This window comes from Channa argus, chromosome 1, assembly GCF_033026475.1.
Source record: "Channa argus isolate prfri chromosome 1, Channa argus male v1.0, whole genome shotgun sequence".
NCBI lineage: Eukaryota > Metazoa > Chordata > Actinopteri > Anabantiformes > Channidae > Channa > Channa argus.
In genome coordinates, this window is record NC_090197.1 from 43,375,841 (window position 1) to 43,388,258 (window position 12,418).

At 38.6% G+C, this 12,418-nt stretch overlaps 1 protein-coding gene across 5 annotated transcripts in view; it reads left to right on the forward strand.

Moving 5' to 3' along the window:
- Positions 1–773: 773 nt before the first annotated feature.
- pde10a (phosphodiesterase 10A) overlaps positions 774–12,418 on the forward strand; it is a 54,022-nt gene continuing 42,377 nt past the window's right edge. For 2 of the 5 annotated variants that reach the window (XM_067524220.1, XM_067524229.1), the window contains exons 1-2: positions 783–1,910; positions 2,013–2,189. In XM_067524220.1, coding sequence (XP_067380321.1) covers positions 1,889–1,910; positions 2,013–2,189 — 199 coding nt within the window. In that variant the 5' untranslated portion in view covers positions 783–1,888. Of the gene's footprint in view, positions 1,911–2,012; positions 2,190–12,418 lie in introns of all 5 variants that reach the window. The other 3 variants (XM_067524268.1, XM_067524213.1, XM_067524237.1) reach the window with 3 other exon arrangements.

Below are 12,418 nucleotides of genomic sequence, written 5' to 3' on the forward strand. Positions count from 1 at the left end.
ATGTATACTATTGTGTGTCCATGCAGGCTGTGTGTCCGGGTACAGAGATATATAAACTGATAATACCAAAGAAGTGACTACACTTTTTAAAATTGTGTTTATTTCTGTGTTATTTTGTTCAGATGCATTTCCTTAAACACCTTATTTGTATTATAAATAGATTCAGGATCTTTGTATTCTCTTTATAAATAAGCACATGTCCATATGGCACGTGTAATAGAAATGTTATAGTGAACGGTATCATCGTCACATTGTACAATAAGATCATTGAGCCCTTGTACTGTGAGAGCCAATTAAATGACTCGTGCCCTTTTTTATTATGGGGAATAATATTTAAAGCACGAAAAGATAATGGGACATATATGAAAAAAAATCTAAAAAGCCATGAAGGCAGGGTATTTTTCTAAGCCTAATAATCCCATTATGATCCCAATGAAAAAAAGCTCTCTGTCAAAGCAGGGAGCATTGACGCAAGCATGTCTTGACGTCAGTAGCTGCAGTGAATGAGGGATGGGAGGGGGGAACCGGAGAGAGAGAGGTTAGAGAGCGAGAAAGAAGCATATTTGTCTTCAGAAAATACCACAAAATACCAGCGTCACTGACATGAATGAAACTGTAGCTCTCTGCATGCGCACATAAATGCGCAAAACCCCTTTTTGAATAACAAAACATAACAGAGACACGTTTTGGACGAACACTATAGATGCTGCACTGGAAGTCTAAACCAGATGTAGTAAAATGCAATCTGATCCTCTGGCCCGGGAGTCTTCATAAATAAATCAGCATATGAGAAAATGAGGGTGCGGGTTCAACTGGTGTCAGGCATCCATCTGTGACTCCTCTGAAAGGAAAATGAATGTGTGAAAGTAGCAGTCACTGATAATCTGAGAAGGTCTGTGCAGTTTCATCTTAAAACTCGCCAAGCACGCACAGTCCTGTGTTGCTTTAGTGAAAGAGGAGGGCTAATTTTTTTAGTCTGTTATTCAGAGCTGAGTCCACTGGAGGGGAAAACTACCATCTAGCAATTTGTAAAAGCCAGACCGGTGGCGTCATTGCCTCGTCTATAGTGCGCGCAGCACCACGATTCTCCGGCTGCATTTATTCAGAGCTTATTCTCAAGTTTCAAGTTGTCCGAGACCGTTCATCATAACACAATGCGCGTTTGTTCGATTTATTTCACTCTGGCACTTGGATTAGGAGGATTTGCGCAAGAAGTGTCACAGGCAGAGTTTTTTATGCTCGTCGCTGGAGCGGAGGTGTTGTAAAAGAGAGGGGATAGTATCACGCATTCCCTCCCAACCACTTCTGTAGTGCACTGTCTCCGATCTTACGCTTGGGAGTAATTCTCTCCCTCACAGATGTTGCCGGAGAGCATTTTCTACCCACAACTTAGCCTGCAGCTCAAATGCTGCCAAACGGGCACATGCTTTGGTGTAGTTCAGCGGGCAGACCACGTCCAGATAATCTCCGTTTACATTGGACTATACTCCCCAAGATACCCAAGAGTTCCAGTTGTGTCGGTTGTGCGTCATCCGTGCCTGATTAGACTTGTAGTCTGACGTCGCCGAGCACCATTCAAGCAAAACGCACCTTATACAGCGTTGAAAATATTAACTGATTTTTCTTTTCAAAAAACCAAGCGGAGTGACGAAAATCCACTTTTTTTTGTTTTTTTATAAATGCATGGATCAACAAGTTGCCCCTGCAGTTTATAATTTCCATCTGAGCGGAGTTCAAGCATAATCCGCGACACACGTGATCTACAAATCACTTCAGCTACAAATATTTTTCATTTAAAAAAATAAGCCCCGGACTGTCCGTGGAGACACAATTTCTTCTGTTATGAGTGGCTGACCAGCTCCAGCTCCATGCCTTGCTGCGTCTCCAGATGCTCGGCTGGCCACCACATGGTAACTTTGCGCACACATCACGCTGGAAAGAGGACATACAGGGAAAGGATCTGAATGAATGGGACTGAGATTTATTCGCATTTCTCTTCTCGCCTCCCCCAGACGGTCGTGTGCGTTGTGTATCCTGCTGGTTGAAGGTGTCTCACGTTATCAGCAGATATCGATTCAGCGGTGGAGAGATCCATCACTTGAATAGGACGCAGCAAATGTCGAAGAAACGCAAAAGTCCTGACGACCAGGACTTTGAGGAATCTTCGCTTGCAGGATGCAGCGACACAGGTAGGAATCAAACATTATGGTCTGAAACACTGAACTGCTGCCAGAGTGCGGGTCTGTCAAATCCCCAGGGCATATTTAATGAATTCCTTTATCTTCTGATCTGAGCGTTTAATGCTATTTCAGTGACTCCACTGGTTTTAACTCAATGCAGCTATACTGTGCTTTCGTGCAATAACATCTCCAGCAAAATAAATGTCTTATCAATTGGAAACAGTTTTGTGTGTTGCTGCAGATTAGTTTTTATAATCTCTCATCAGTCCTCACAGACATATTTGTGTGACAGTACAGAGCAAACTTTTACAGCTAGAGGAAGTGTACTAAATGCAAATTGTGTCAAATAAAATAGGTGCACTCAGCTTGATAGTAGGTTATTCATCACTCACACAAGGAAAGCTGTTCATTCAGAAACTCAGCTTGGATCTACAGGTATTGTATGTGCATCCTTAAATACCCAGCAGGTGCTCCAATGAAGAGGCCATCAGTCAGTGAGAACACAAAGTAAATAATAAATAAAATGGTAAAAGGAAGCTAAAGGAGAAGACAGGGTATATCTTGGGCACCACTGATAGAATGCTGGGAAATGTGCATTAAGTATTAAAATAAACCTAACACAGTAAATTAAAAGCACCACAAGAATGTAAAGGTGAGTGAACTCTCAGTTCACCATCCCCACCCGTGGGTGGAGCCTACCACCAGCTGCACTGCTAAAAACAAAGAAAAACAGGGTAAAACTCTATCAAGTCTAAAAACAACCCAAAACTAAAATGATTTTAAAAAATGTATAACACATTCAAAGAATTCTAATATTAAACAATACTAAAATAGATGTCAGTCACAGCTTTGCCTGCAAACTAAACACAGCTACAAATTGAGATGCTAATAAATATTAGTTATAGTTTAGAACAACCTTGCACCAGTTAATAAAATTGCTCAGCTTCCTATTCTAGTGAAGTTATGACGGGCCCTGTTAAAAAGTTTTAAAAACAGTACCTCAGGGTACTAATACCCATATCCTTAGGTTAGACACACCTGCTTCACGTTAGGCGGATGCTCAGTTTGTTTCCTCTCTTCTGGCTGCTGCTCCTCTATTGTCACCTATGCCCCCCACCACACATGAATGGTGGTTACTAGTTTTAATTCACTTGTCATAGTATAGTTAATCTGTGAGGGAACAGAGTGCATTCAGAGGGATAGACAGCACACAACAAGCATATGTAAGTGTTCTAATACAAAACCATATCCATAACTAGCTGTTGTGTGTAATTCCAGAGCATCCACTATTCTGATGACTTTTAAGACAATAGACACAGACATGTTAATTTTGCCCCGTGGCTCCTACACAGGAGCACGACACCCACTCAAAGAAATGCAAAACAGTTTTTCTCTTTTGCAGTTTTGTGTTCACTTGAAGTCAATTTGAGTCCCTTTGTTATTTTCCACTTCTTTGTGGTCATTTTTTGTCTTCGTGGTAGTTTTGGCATCTCTCTGTTGTCATTACCTCTTTTGCCATTTTGTATCATTGTCGTCATTTTGTGTATTTTTTGCGTATTTTACTGTGTCCACAAGTATTTGCTTTGCATCATTTGGTTCTTTTGTGTTTCTTTGAAGTTGTAATGCTTCTCTGTCTCCGTGGTTGCTTTGGGTGTCTTTTTCTTGTCTGTCTCTGTCTCTTTCGTCATGTGGCATACTTCATTCTCTTTGTCATTTTGTGTTTGCCTCTGTTGTTTGTTTGTGTCTGTTTGTGGTTATTCTGTGTCTCTTTGTAGTTATGTGTTTCTTTGTGGACACTTCACATCTTTTTGTGTTGCTCTGTTAGTTGATTGACTGTCCTACTTCATAGAAAGGCCTTTAGTTTATAGAAATGTTTCATCCAAGCTAAGTGCACATCACTTTCTGACTGTAGCAGGGGGAGGTTGCCCGGTGCCAGAGGGGGCCCATGCCACCCACGCCACCTCTAGATGTGCACCTGATTGGCTCTTACTGACTGAAATGGATCCTGCATTTAGCAGAAATTTTTTTTTTTACATCTGTTTACATATATGTGGTCATTGGAAGGCAAACAGAAGTACAAACTCCGTTCTCTTCGTAGTAGTGTTGTGCTTTACCTTTCTCAAAGTACCTGTGATCTCACGTAACTTAACATCAGACTAATACCACTCACTCTGAAGTGTATTAGCATATGGATGATTTACGCGGCCAAACGGAGTACAGCTGGGTCTGGTTTCTATTGCATCAGTTAAAAACACTGGTTCAGCTCAGCCTTTAATTTGAAATTCAAGCATTTCTATTTTCCAAGAGGGAGCTTTTGAAATGCCTCAATCGCAGTGTGGCTGCTATTATGCTGGCAAACACATGACAGGAGCTGTGAGTTCAAGGCCAAGAACAGCATCACCTTCAAGCAGAGAGTTGTGCCTGCATGAATAGTGCTGTAGCGATGGAAATATGTTCATGGTGTTTCCTTTGCGTCACATTATTCTAATTTAAATTCATCAATCAGTGAACATAAAGCTGCATTTGTCAGGTTTAGATCTGCAAGGCATGGATCGTTAATTATGCGTGTATACATCATTCTACCAGTCTTATTAAACAGTAATTCTATCTTTAAAGACCAACTCACATTCACCTCACCTCTAAATCTCTGAATTAATGCTCGTTTTGTGCCATGTGAACCTTCAAAAATACAACTCTTTAAAATAACACTTGCACTTGCACTTGTTTTATCACTTACCACTTGTAATAAATATGTAAGCTATTTGTTTTCAAATATCCATCTCTAAGATGTCTGCCTTAAGCTCATTACAAAACAGATGAAAGAATCTTGAAATGTTTTCAACAGGTCTTTTTTATTAATACGTTTATTTTTATAGGGACAATACAACTAAACATTGTTACAAGTAAGCAACTGATTCCGTGTGTATATTGCAAAAGCGAATTTGCAGCTCCTGTACGGGGTTACGCTTTCAGATAAAAACCGATAACAGAAAACACTACATAAAACAAAAAAAGGTAAAAACAAGAATCAACATATATTTGCAGATATTTCCGTCTGTGCATTGCACACCACAGTGTCCTCGCTTTCAACTATGTGCATATGCAACTCAACACTCCTCCACTGTATTAAGTGGCAGAACTCGACAGACATCCTGAAATATACGTTTCTTCACAGAGTATAAAATGGAGTGTTGAGTCCTACTTTAACATGAATGATATGTCTTCCTTTGGCCTTGTTTGCACTTAAGATGTGACTTGTTTGCATCACAGTCTTTGGCTCTGTGTCTTTTTGGGTCGATGCCTAAATGAGAGTTTCCCTTGGCTAATACGGAAGGAGAGCCGGGCGCTTCCTTCCCTGACTGTGCCTAGCATCTGTGACTACTCAGGGGGTACACACCCACTGAACCCCTCCCACTCAAGATTTTGCCAATCTGGATACTTTGATGTAGGTCTGGTACACTCCGGTACCCAAATGCAGATACAGTGTCAAAGCAAATGTAGTTTTTAAACCGAAGTGAAACACAGTGCTTTTTGCGCACACTGAGCATAATTTCTGAAGGAATCAGGGAATAATATAGCAACCTATTAAAATACATTCTCTGACAGCAGTACATAATCTTTTGCTTATCTATATATCATCTATTGGTTCAAACATTACCATCTTAAAATACTAAAAATTAAACAAACTAAATGTCTTATAATTAAAATTAAGCAAGCTACATTAAATTTATTTTGCTACAAAAACAACCAACCGAAAAAACAGATAAATACAGTGAATTCACTGTTTATTTGTCAATTATAATTAGAAACTGAAAACTAGCTACAGTCACTATGGTGTCACTCCTCTATTCACTGAGGCCTCTGAGTATTCAAACACCTATTTTCTCATGGAGATCATTTTTGTTCGGTCAGATATCCACACCGAGGCCAGGGGAGGAGGTGCAGAAACAGGGGGCTTTGAGATTCATATCAGGCCCACAAAGCATTTTTTTGTTTTTTTTTCTCTTGGTGTGTAGCCTGGACCTTTCGTGTACAGGGCCATGCCAAGGTGCCTCTGTCAGCACCTCCACCCATCAACCACCACCAGAGCCAGTCAGCACCCTTGAGCTATGGAAATGACCAGCTCTCTCCCGTTAGCTCAAAGCCAAACATGTACTTTCTTGCCTGAACTGCCCATTTTAATTGTTTACCTATTGTTTCAAACATTAAGGTAATAACGAATACATATATCTGTGTTATGAGGCGGATGAGGTGCAGTAACATGTATTTGCTCCTCTGCCTCTGTCAATGCACACAGCTTTCCAACATCAGAGTTAAAACATAAACTAAAAATGTGATTTCCTCCCGAAAGTATAAACATCCGTGGCTAACACTGTACCACAAACACACCAGGCTACCACCTTATTCTGCTCCTCAGCCACATCTCAGGCCAAACTGTTCCTTGTGTTACTGGGATTCGCAGCTGGGACAGCATTACTGGATTGTACTGTATTTACTGTTCTGAAATGTTTAGCAAACATTTGCCTATTTCTGTATTAATTCTATTCATAGCATCATTTGCATTTAGTTGGTGTCACTCTCCTCCTGCTAAATACTGCATTGTTGCTGTAATGCATTGTCAGTATAAATCAAAAATATTGTAAGTGCAGGTATCAATGAATTTGGTATTTTGACATTTTTATATATTACAGTATAATAAAGAATAGAATATACCATAGAGTAGGTTTTATACATTTGGTGAAAACAAATTGTACAATTACACAGACTGTTAAAAAACAGACATTTAAAACTGAGTTTATGTGGTAGTTTTCAGAATAACAACTTTTCCTAACCAACTTTTCCTGCATTACAGTAGGTGGTTGCTATCTCCTCTCTACTGTAGCAATGAGGATGCTCAGTTCTAATTAACAATAAGTCAAGAAGAACATAAATGGCCTCAACTCACAGAAAGAAAAAGTAAGAGACAGGAGGTCAGCGTGGTTGCGACCAGCCGGCATTTCTCTTTTTTTGTGAGTAGTTCAGCTCTTGTGGAACAGTTTTGTCCTCACAGATTAAACTATGGACACACACCAATGTGGCTTTTCCAGTAGTGTACTGTACCGTGTGTGCATATTTAGTTTGTCTCTGTGCTCACAAAGTTTAAAGACTATAGAAGTGCAGCAGGGACTCGCAGTGACGCCACAGAGAACTTAGTGTGTAAACTACATGGAGTCTTGCACAGTTTAACACTCTCACATCCTCAAAAAGATTCTGATGTCCTGCTGTAAAGACACAGTTGTAGAGCAACTAAGCTTCAGTCTTTGGTGAGGAGGAGTTTGACACAAGCTCAAGTTGTATAAGAATACCACTTAGAGGTCTTAATGTGTACTGCAGGTTACCATAGTGCACATAGATCTGCATAAAAAAATCCAACATGTCTGCAGTTTTTATACAGTGTTCTAACCAATGTTGAACTATCCCCAGTCTTTCATTGGACAATGCTTCAATTTGTATCCTCAGACAGACAGGCAAACAGACAGACAGACAGACAGACAGACACTAGGTGGAGCCAAAGTATAAAGATGAACTGCAGGTGGCTACTTCACAAAAAGTCATCATGGTGCAGGCGACCAGTAACTCTGGGTTAAGATAGTCAAAATATATTTTATATTAATTTCAGATGGGTAATGACTGCTTGAAGATTCCTCAAAATCATAGATTAATGTGTTTTGTGAACTATCACAGAAAAAAAATGCTATTTCTTACTTAAGTAAAAAAAGTAATATTTGTTACAGTACTCTGAGGTAATGGGTTCTAATGATTAGAATTATAAAATGCAATAGATGTGTGAATACAAGTTTGTAAGTGTGTGGGTACAATCATTCATAGTTCATAGTGGTTCTCCCGACCACTCCCAGAATTCTTTGAGCTCAATTTAGAGCCCTCTCGCTTCGTTTTTGCGAAGCATTTCAACATATTTATATTTACGCATACAAATTTGAGACGAAGTCAGCTACATTTTTTTGGCTTTGCTTTATTCTTGTATAAGTCGCTGTGTTTTTTCCCACATACTGCAGCTTCTATTGAGACTGATCAGAACTAAATAAAAGACTTAAAACACACAATTTAAGCATTTGATACTTATTGCAAGAAACACATTTACAAATTAATATAACAATTCCAGACCATTGTACTATTTAGTGTACTATTTTGTGTTACTCATATTGTTGAAATTATGTTTATTGTTGTCTCTGTCCTTGTATAAAATTACATTTTTAAAAATTACAATTTGTATGTATGTGCACTGTGTTGATGTAAGTAAATCTCCTTTTGGTGTGTTCATGTGTAATGCTTGAACAAGGAGCAGAGTCAAACAGTCGGTTGAAAGCACCTCACTATATACACACACACCGACAGCTTGTGTGACACCATTCAGCTGTAAGTAATGATGCGTGTTTGGACTTAGCATGTCATCTCACAGATCAGCACACGTGTGCTCAACAAGCAGAGTGGTAGCGTCATATAGTACCAACAAAGTGTGTTTGTCTGTAAAGCCTGTTGTAACACAGTATGCATGTGTGTGTTTGTGTGAAATAGAGAGCAGAGTGATGGGTTGATGGGGAGCTGATGAGGTCATGGCTCATGTCTCCTGCTTGCGTCATCACCTATACACTGTGTGTGACCTCCACTAGCAGATCTGCAGCTGCTGTGTTAATTGTTTTAACAGCGTCAATACAAAAAACACTAACAAACGTGAATATTTTTATTTTCAGCCGACATATTTCTAAAAATCACCACATCTGCAGACCTGCTGAAAATATCCAAAATAAAAAGGAAAAAATTAGAAGAAATGAAATTTTTACGTTTTAGTTTTAGTTGGTAAATATGTGTGTGTGTGTGTGTGTGTGTGTGTGTGTGTGTGTGTGTGTGTGTGTACGTGTGTGTTTGTGTGCGTGTGTGTGTTTAACATGTGTCACATCAATGCATGATGGCACTTATCTGTGTTCATATGCACAGCTAGACACACACTTCCTGTTTTGCCTGCAGTTTTACAAGCTGGCACTGAAGTATTTTACATGACTTAGTGACGTCAGAAATGTGAATCCGTGTTTTTTTTTTGCTTTTTTTTTTCTTTTTTCCCTCTCCCTCCACAAACCTCTAAGCACATGCTCATCATCATAATCATCCTCTAGAATTATGGATGTGATAATCTAGGTCAGAAGTGATGCCAACAGAAACAGTGCCCACTAATCTAAATAACCAGGATTTATATGTGTTAGAGACGTATGTGCTGTGTATAAACACTAAACTGAAGACAAAATAAAGTATATAAAAATGTTTTTTGTTCCTGTATTTGTGAAACAATATAATTTTATTATTGCTGGCCTTCATTTTGTTTATTAAGATTTATCACCAAAATTCTTAAGTAAATTATTTTTTTTAAAGTCCTACAACTACAGTTTAGGTTATAATAATATAGCACAAATAGAACACATTATATAAATATAAGTTGCTTATTAGAAATGTATCCTATTATACTGATGCCATTTGGATGCTCTGTAAAGTAGCACTTGCAGCAGCTCTCAGATTATTTGATATGGAACAGTCTGAGGTTACAAGGTGCAAAGAATATTGATGGAAAATGTTTTATGAAAAATATGTAGTAATCTTCCTTTGCTTCCACCACTGCATTTTATCAGAAATGTGAATGTTACAATTTGAATCAAATTAAACAGAGGTCTTCTGGTAAGACAATGTAAATGTCATTGAATTGTGAACTATGTGTGTGTAATGCACATAAATTAAATTTTACCTTGCGTTTGTGTGTGTGTGTGTGTTTGTGCATGAGACAGACGTTCGTGCAGGCATAATTTGTGCCAGCTCTGTGACGTAGAGCACATGAGGCCCAGGCGGGCGCTGTGAGTGGCAGTAACAGCATCTCCTGCTCCAGCCTGCCCCATCTCTGACTTCATTGGCTCCAGCTCTGACGCACATACACCCACCCACCCCTACCCTCCCTACCCCTGCATACTCCTTTCATCACTTTTTTTCACCCATTTAAATGTTTTTTTTTTTTATTCATGTGCTTTCTGCAGTTCACTCCACTGCAGCGCTCTGCACAGCTCCATAACACACCACCTGTCCATTGTGTGTTCTCTGAGCGTGCTTTCTCTGTTTTCTCTCATGCATTGAAAGGAACCTTATCGACATTTCTTTTATTTATTTCTCACCGTATTAACTGCCTTAATCCACTTTCTTTTTAAATGTAATTGCACATGTGTCGCAAAAGTAGAAGACAGCTTCCATAGTTTCTGTTACCTGCTGCACTGAAACTGTTTAAATCTTTGCTTTCTGCTGCACAGTATACAACATGAACAAAATATTTAACAGTTCTTTTATATTTTTTAGCCAACAAATGAGGTCATAGCTTGAAAAAAAATTACTTAAAGAATGGAATCCAATTACAACTGTATTTGGGAAAGGGAGAAGTAGCACATTTATGGTCAGTCTCTCATTAATATTGCCATAGTTGTAATTTAAAAGGTAGTTGCCAAGTTTAGGTCTAAAAGAACTGAATGTTCACACTGCACAAGCCTTTCAGGCTCATACCAAGAGGCCACACTGGTAGCTCAGCATTTGAGAGGTCCACTCCACATTGTCTGTTAACAACATGTCTGATGCTCTGAATTTAGGGAGAGGAATTCTGGCAGTGCTCTAAATTTACAAATGTTTCATTTCACAGTCAGAGTACGCTCTGCTGCTCTAAGTACGGCTTTACAAGGCCATGGTGGTAATGTTTGGATGCTTATTGTACTGCCTAAAATTGACCTGCTTCAGGTCGCAGTGATGCACAAGCTGGTGGTTTGCCAGCCCTCTGACCTTTGCATTGTATAGATTTAGATGAGACTTTCCCTTGCAGGGATTGAAATAAATAATCATTCAGAATATGATTCGCTGAAACAGCTAGTAAAAATTGAACCACTTTTATTAGAGATGTCATACTTGTGGTGTTACAGTAGTAACTGCCTGATGTTAGATTTAGGCTGATTTTATATGCTTGTTTTCTTCTTCTTTGTCACTCCTTCTGCCCCCCTTGTGTCTGTTTTTGACTGAGCTAATTTAAGATATGTTTTGTTCTAGCCTGATTATTCTCAAAACACAAAAATACTATTAAACATAGCAGTTGGGGAAAAAGTCCCTGCACTCTGATGATTTTAGTCAAATCTCAGTCAGGTCAACATTTCTGACATATTGACCATACAAAGATTTAAAGATCTTTTAGAATAAATGGTGCAAATGCAGTTTTCTTCTGTGTTGTTGCCTTTTCTACATCTATACATGATATGCATATAATCTTTTCCCATTGTAGATTTAAGATTTTTCCTTTATTGCTCTGCAGACTATTTCAAGTGCTACTGTTGAGCTTTTGTTTCACCTGAGCACAAGAAGCTTCTCAGATATAGCTTAAAGAAAAGAATGTATTTCTACAAGCTAGCTGAAGCCTCGGTTTATATCAAAAAGCAGTAAAAGTACTTCCGTTTTTGCTCTAGGCATCATTCACAGGATACAGACTAATTCCATGTACTTTGACTATGTACTTTTTAAAGAGGGATTATTAGTGCATTTTACTGCCTTACATGTCCTCACTTTACTTCTATTTACAACGAATGGATTGCATAATTTGGCTAAATTAAATTTTTCTAGAAATCATGTCTGGTTATGGTTGTTTCTTATCTTGTCAGACTTTGCTGTAATAATATTCATAGATAATTACTGTGGTAAGTACAATATTATTTTTATAGATAGAATTGATGGTCGAGAGCTACATAGCTGCAGATGCCAAGACCAAGCAGTAAAAGTGACTAGAGCAGTGAACACATAACATAAACCATTCACTGACATTAAATTTATTTTGTGTTGTGACAACTATCAGCATGTGTTAAAGTTTAAACTTTGCTAAGTTAGATGTGGGCACCACATCTGCTTTCTTAGTCACCACATTTAGTGTCAAAAGCAAATATATCATAAGTGGTATTATTGAAAGTGAAGTGCAGTATTTGCTTGCTTGTTTTTGCTTGATGGACCAAACCTTTGACTGTTTGTGAGATCTGATCATAAAATTACTACATAATCGTTTGCTACACCAAACTACTACTGTCTGTAGAATCCATTAGTTTAAATTACAAATGTAATACTTGAATGTAACCAAGTGTTAAAATTGTCTCAATGAAGTACAATGAAGACAGCAGTGTCTAGAC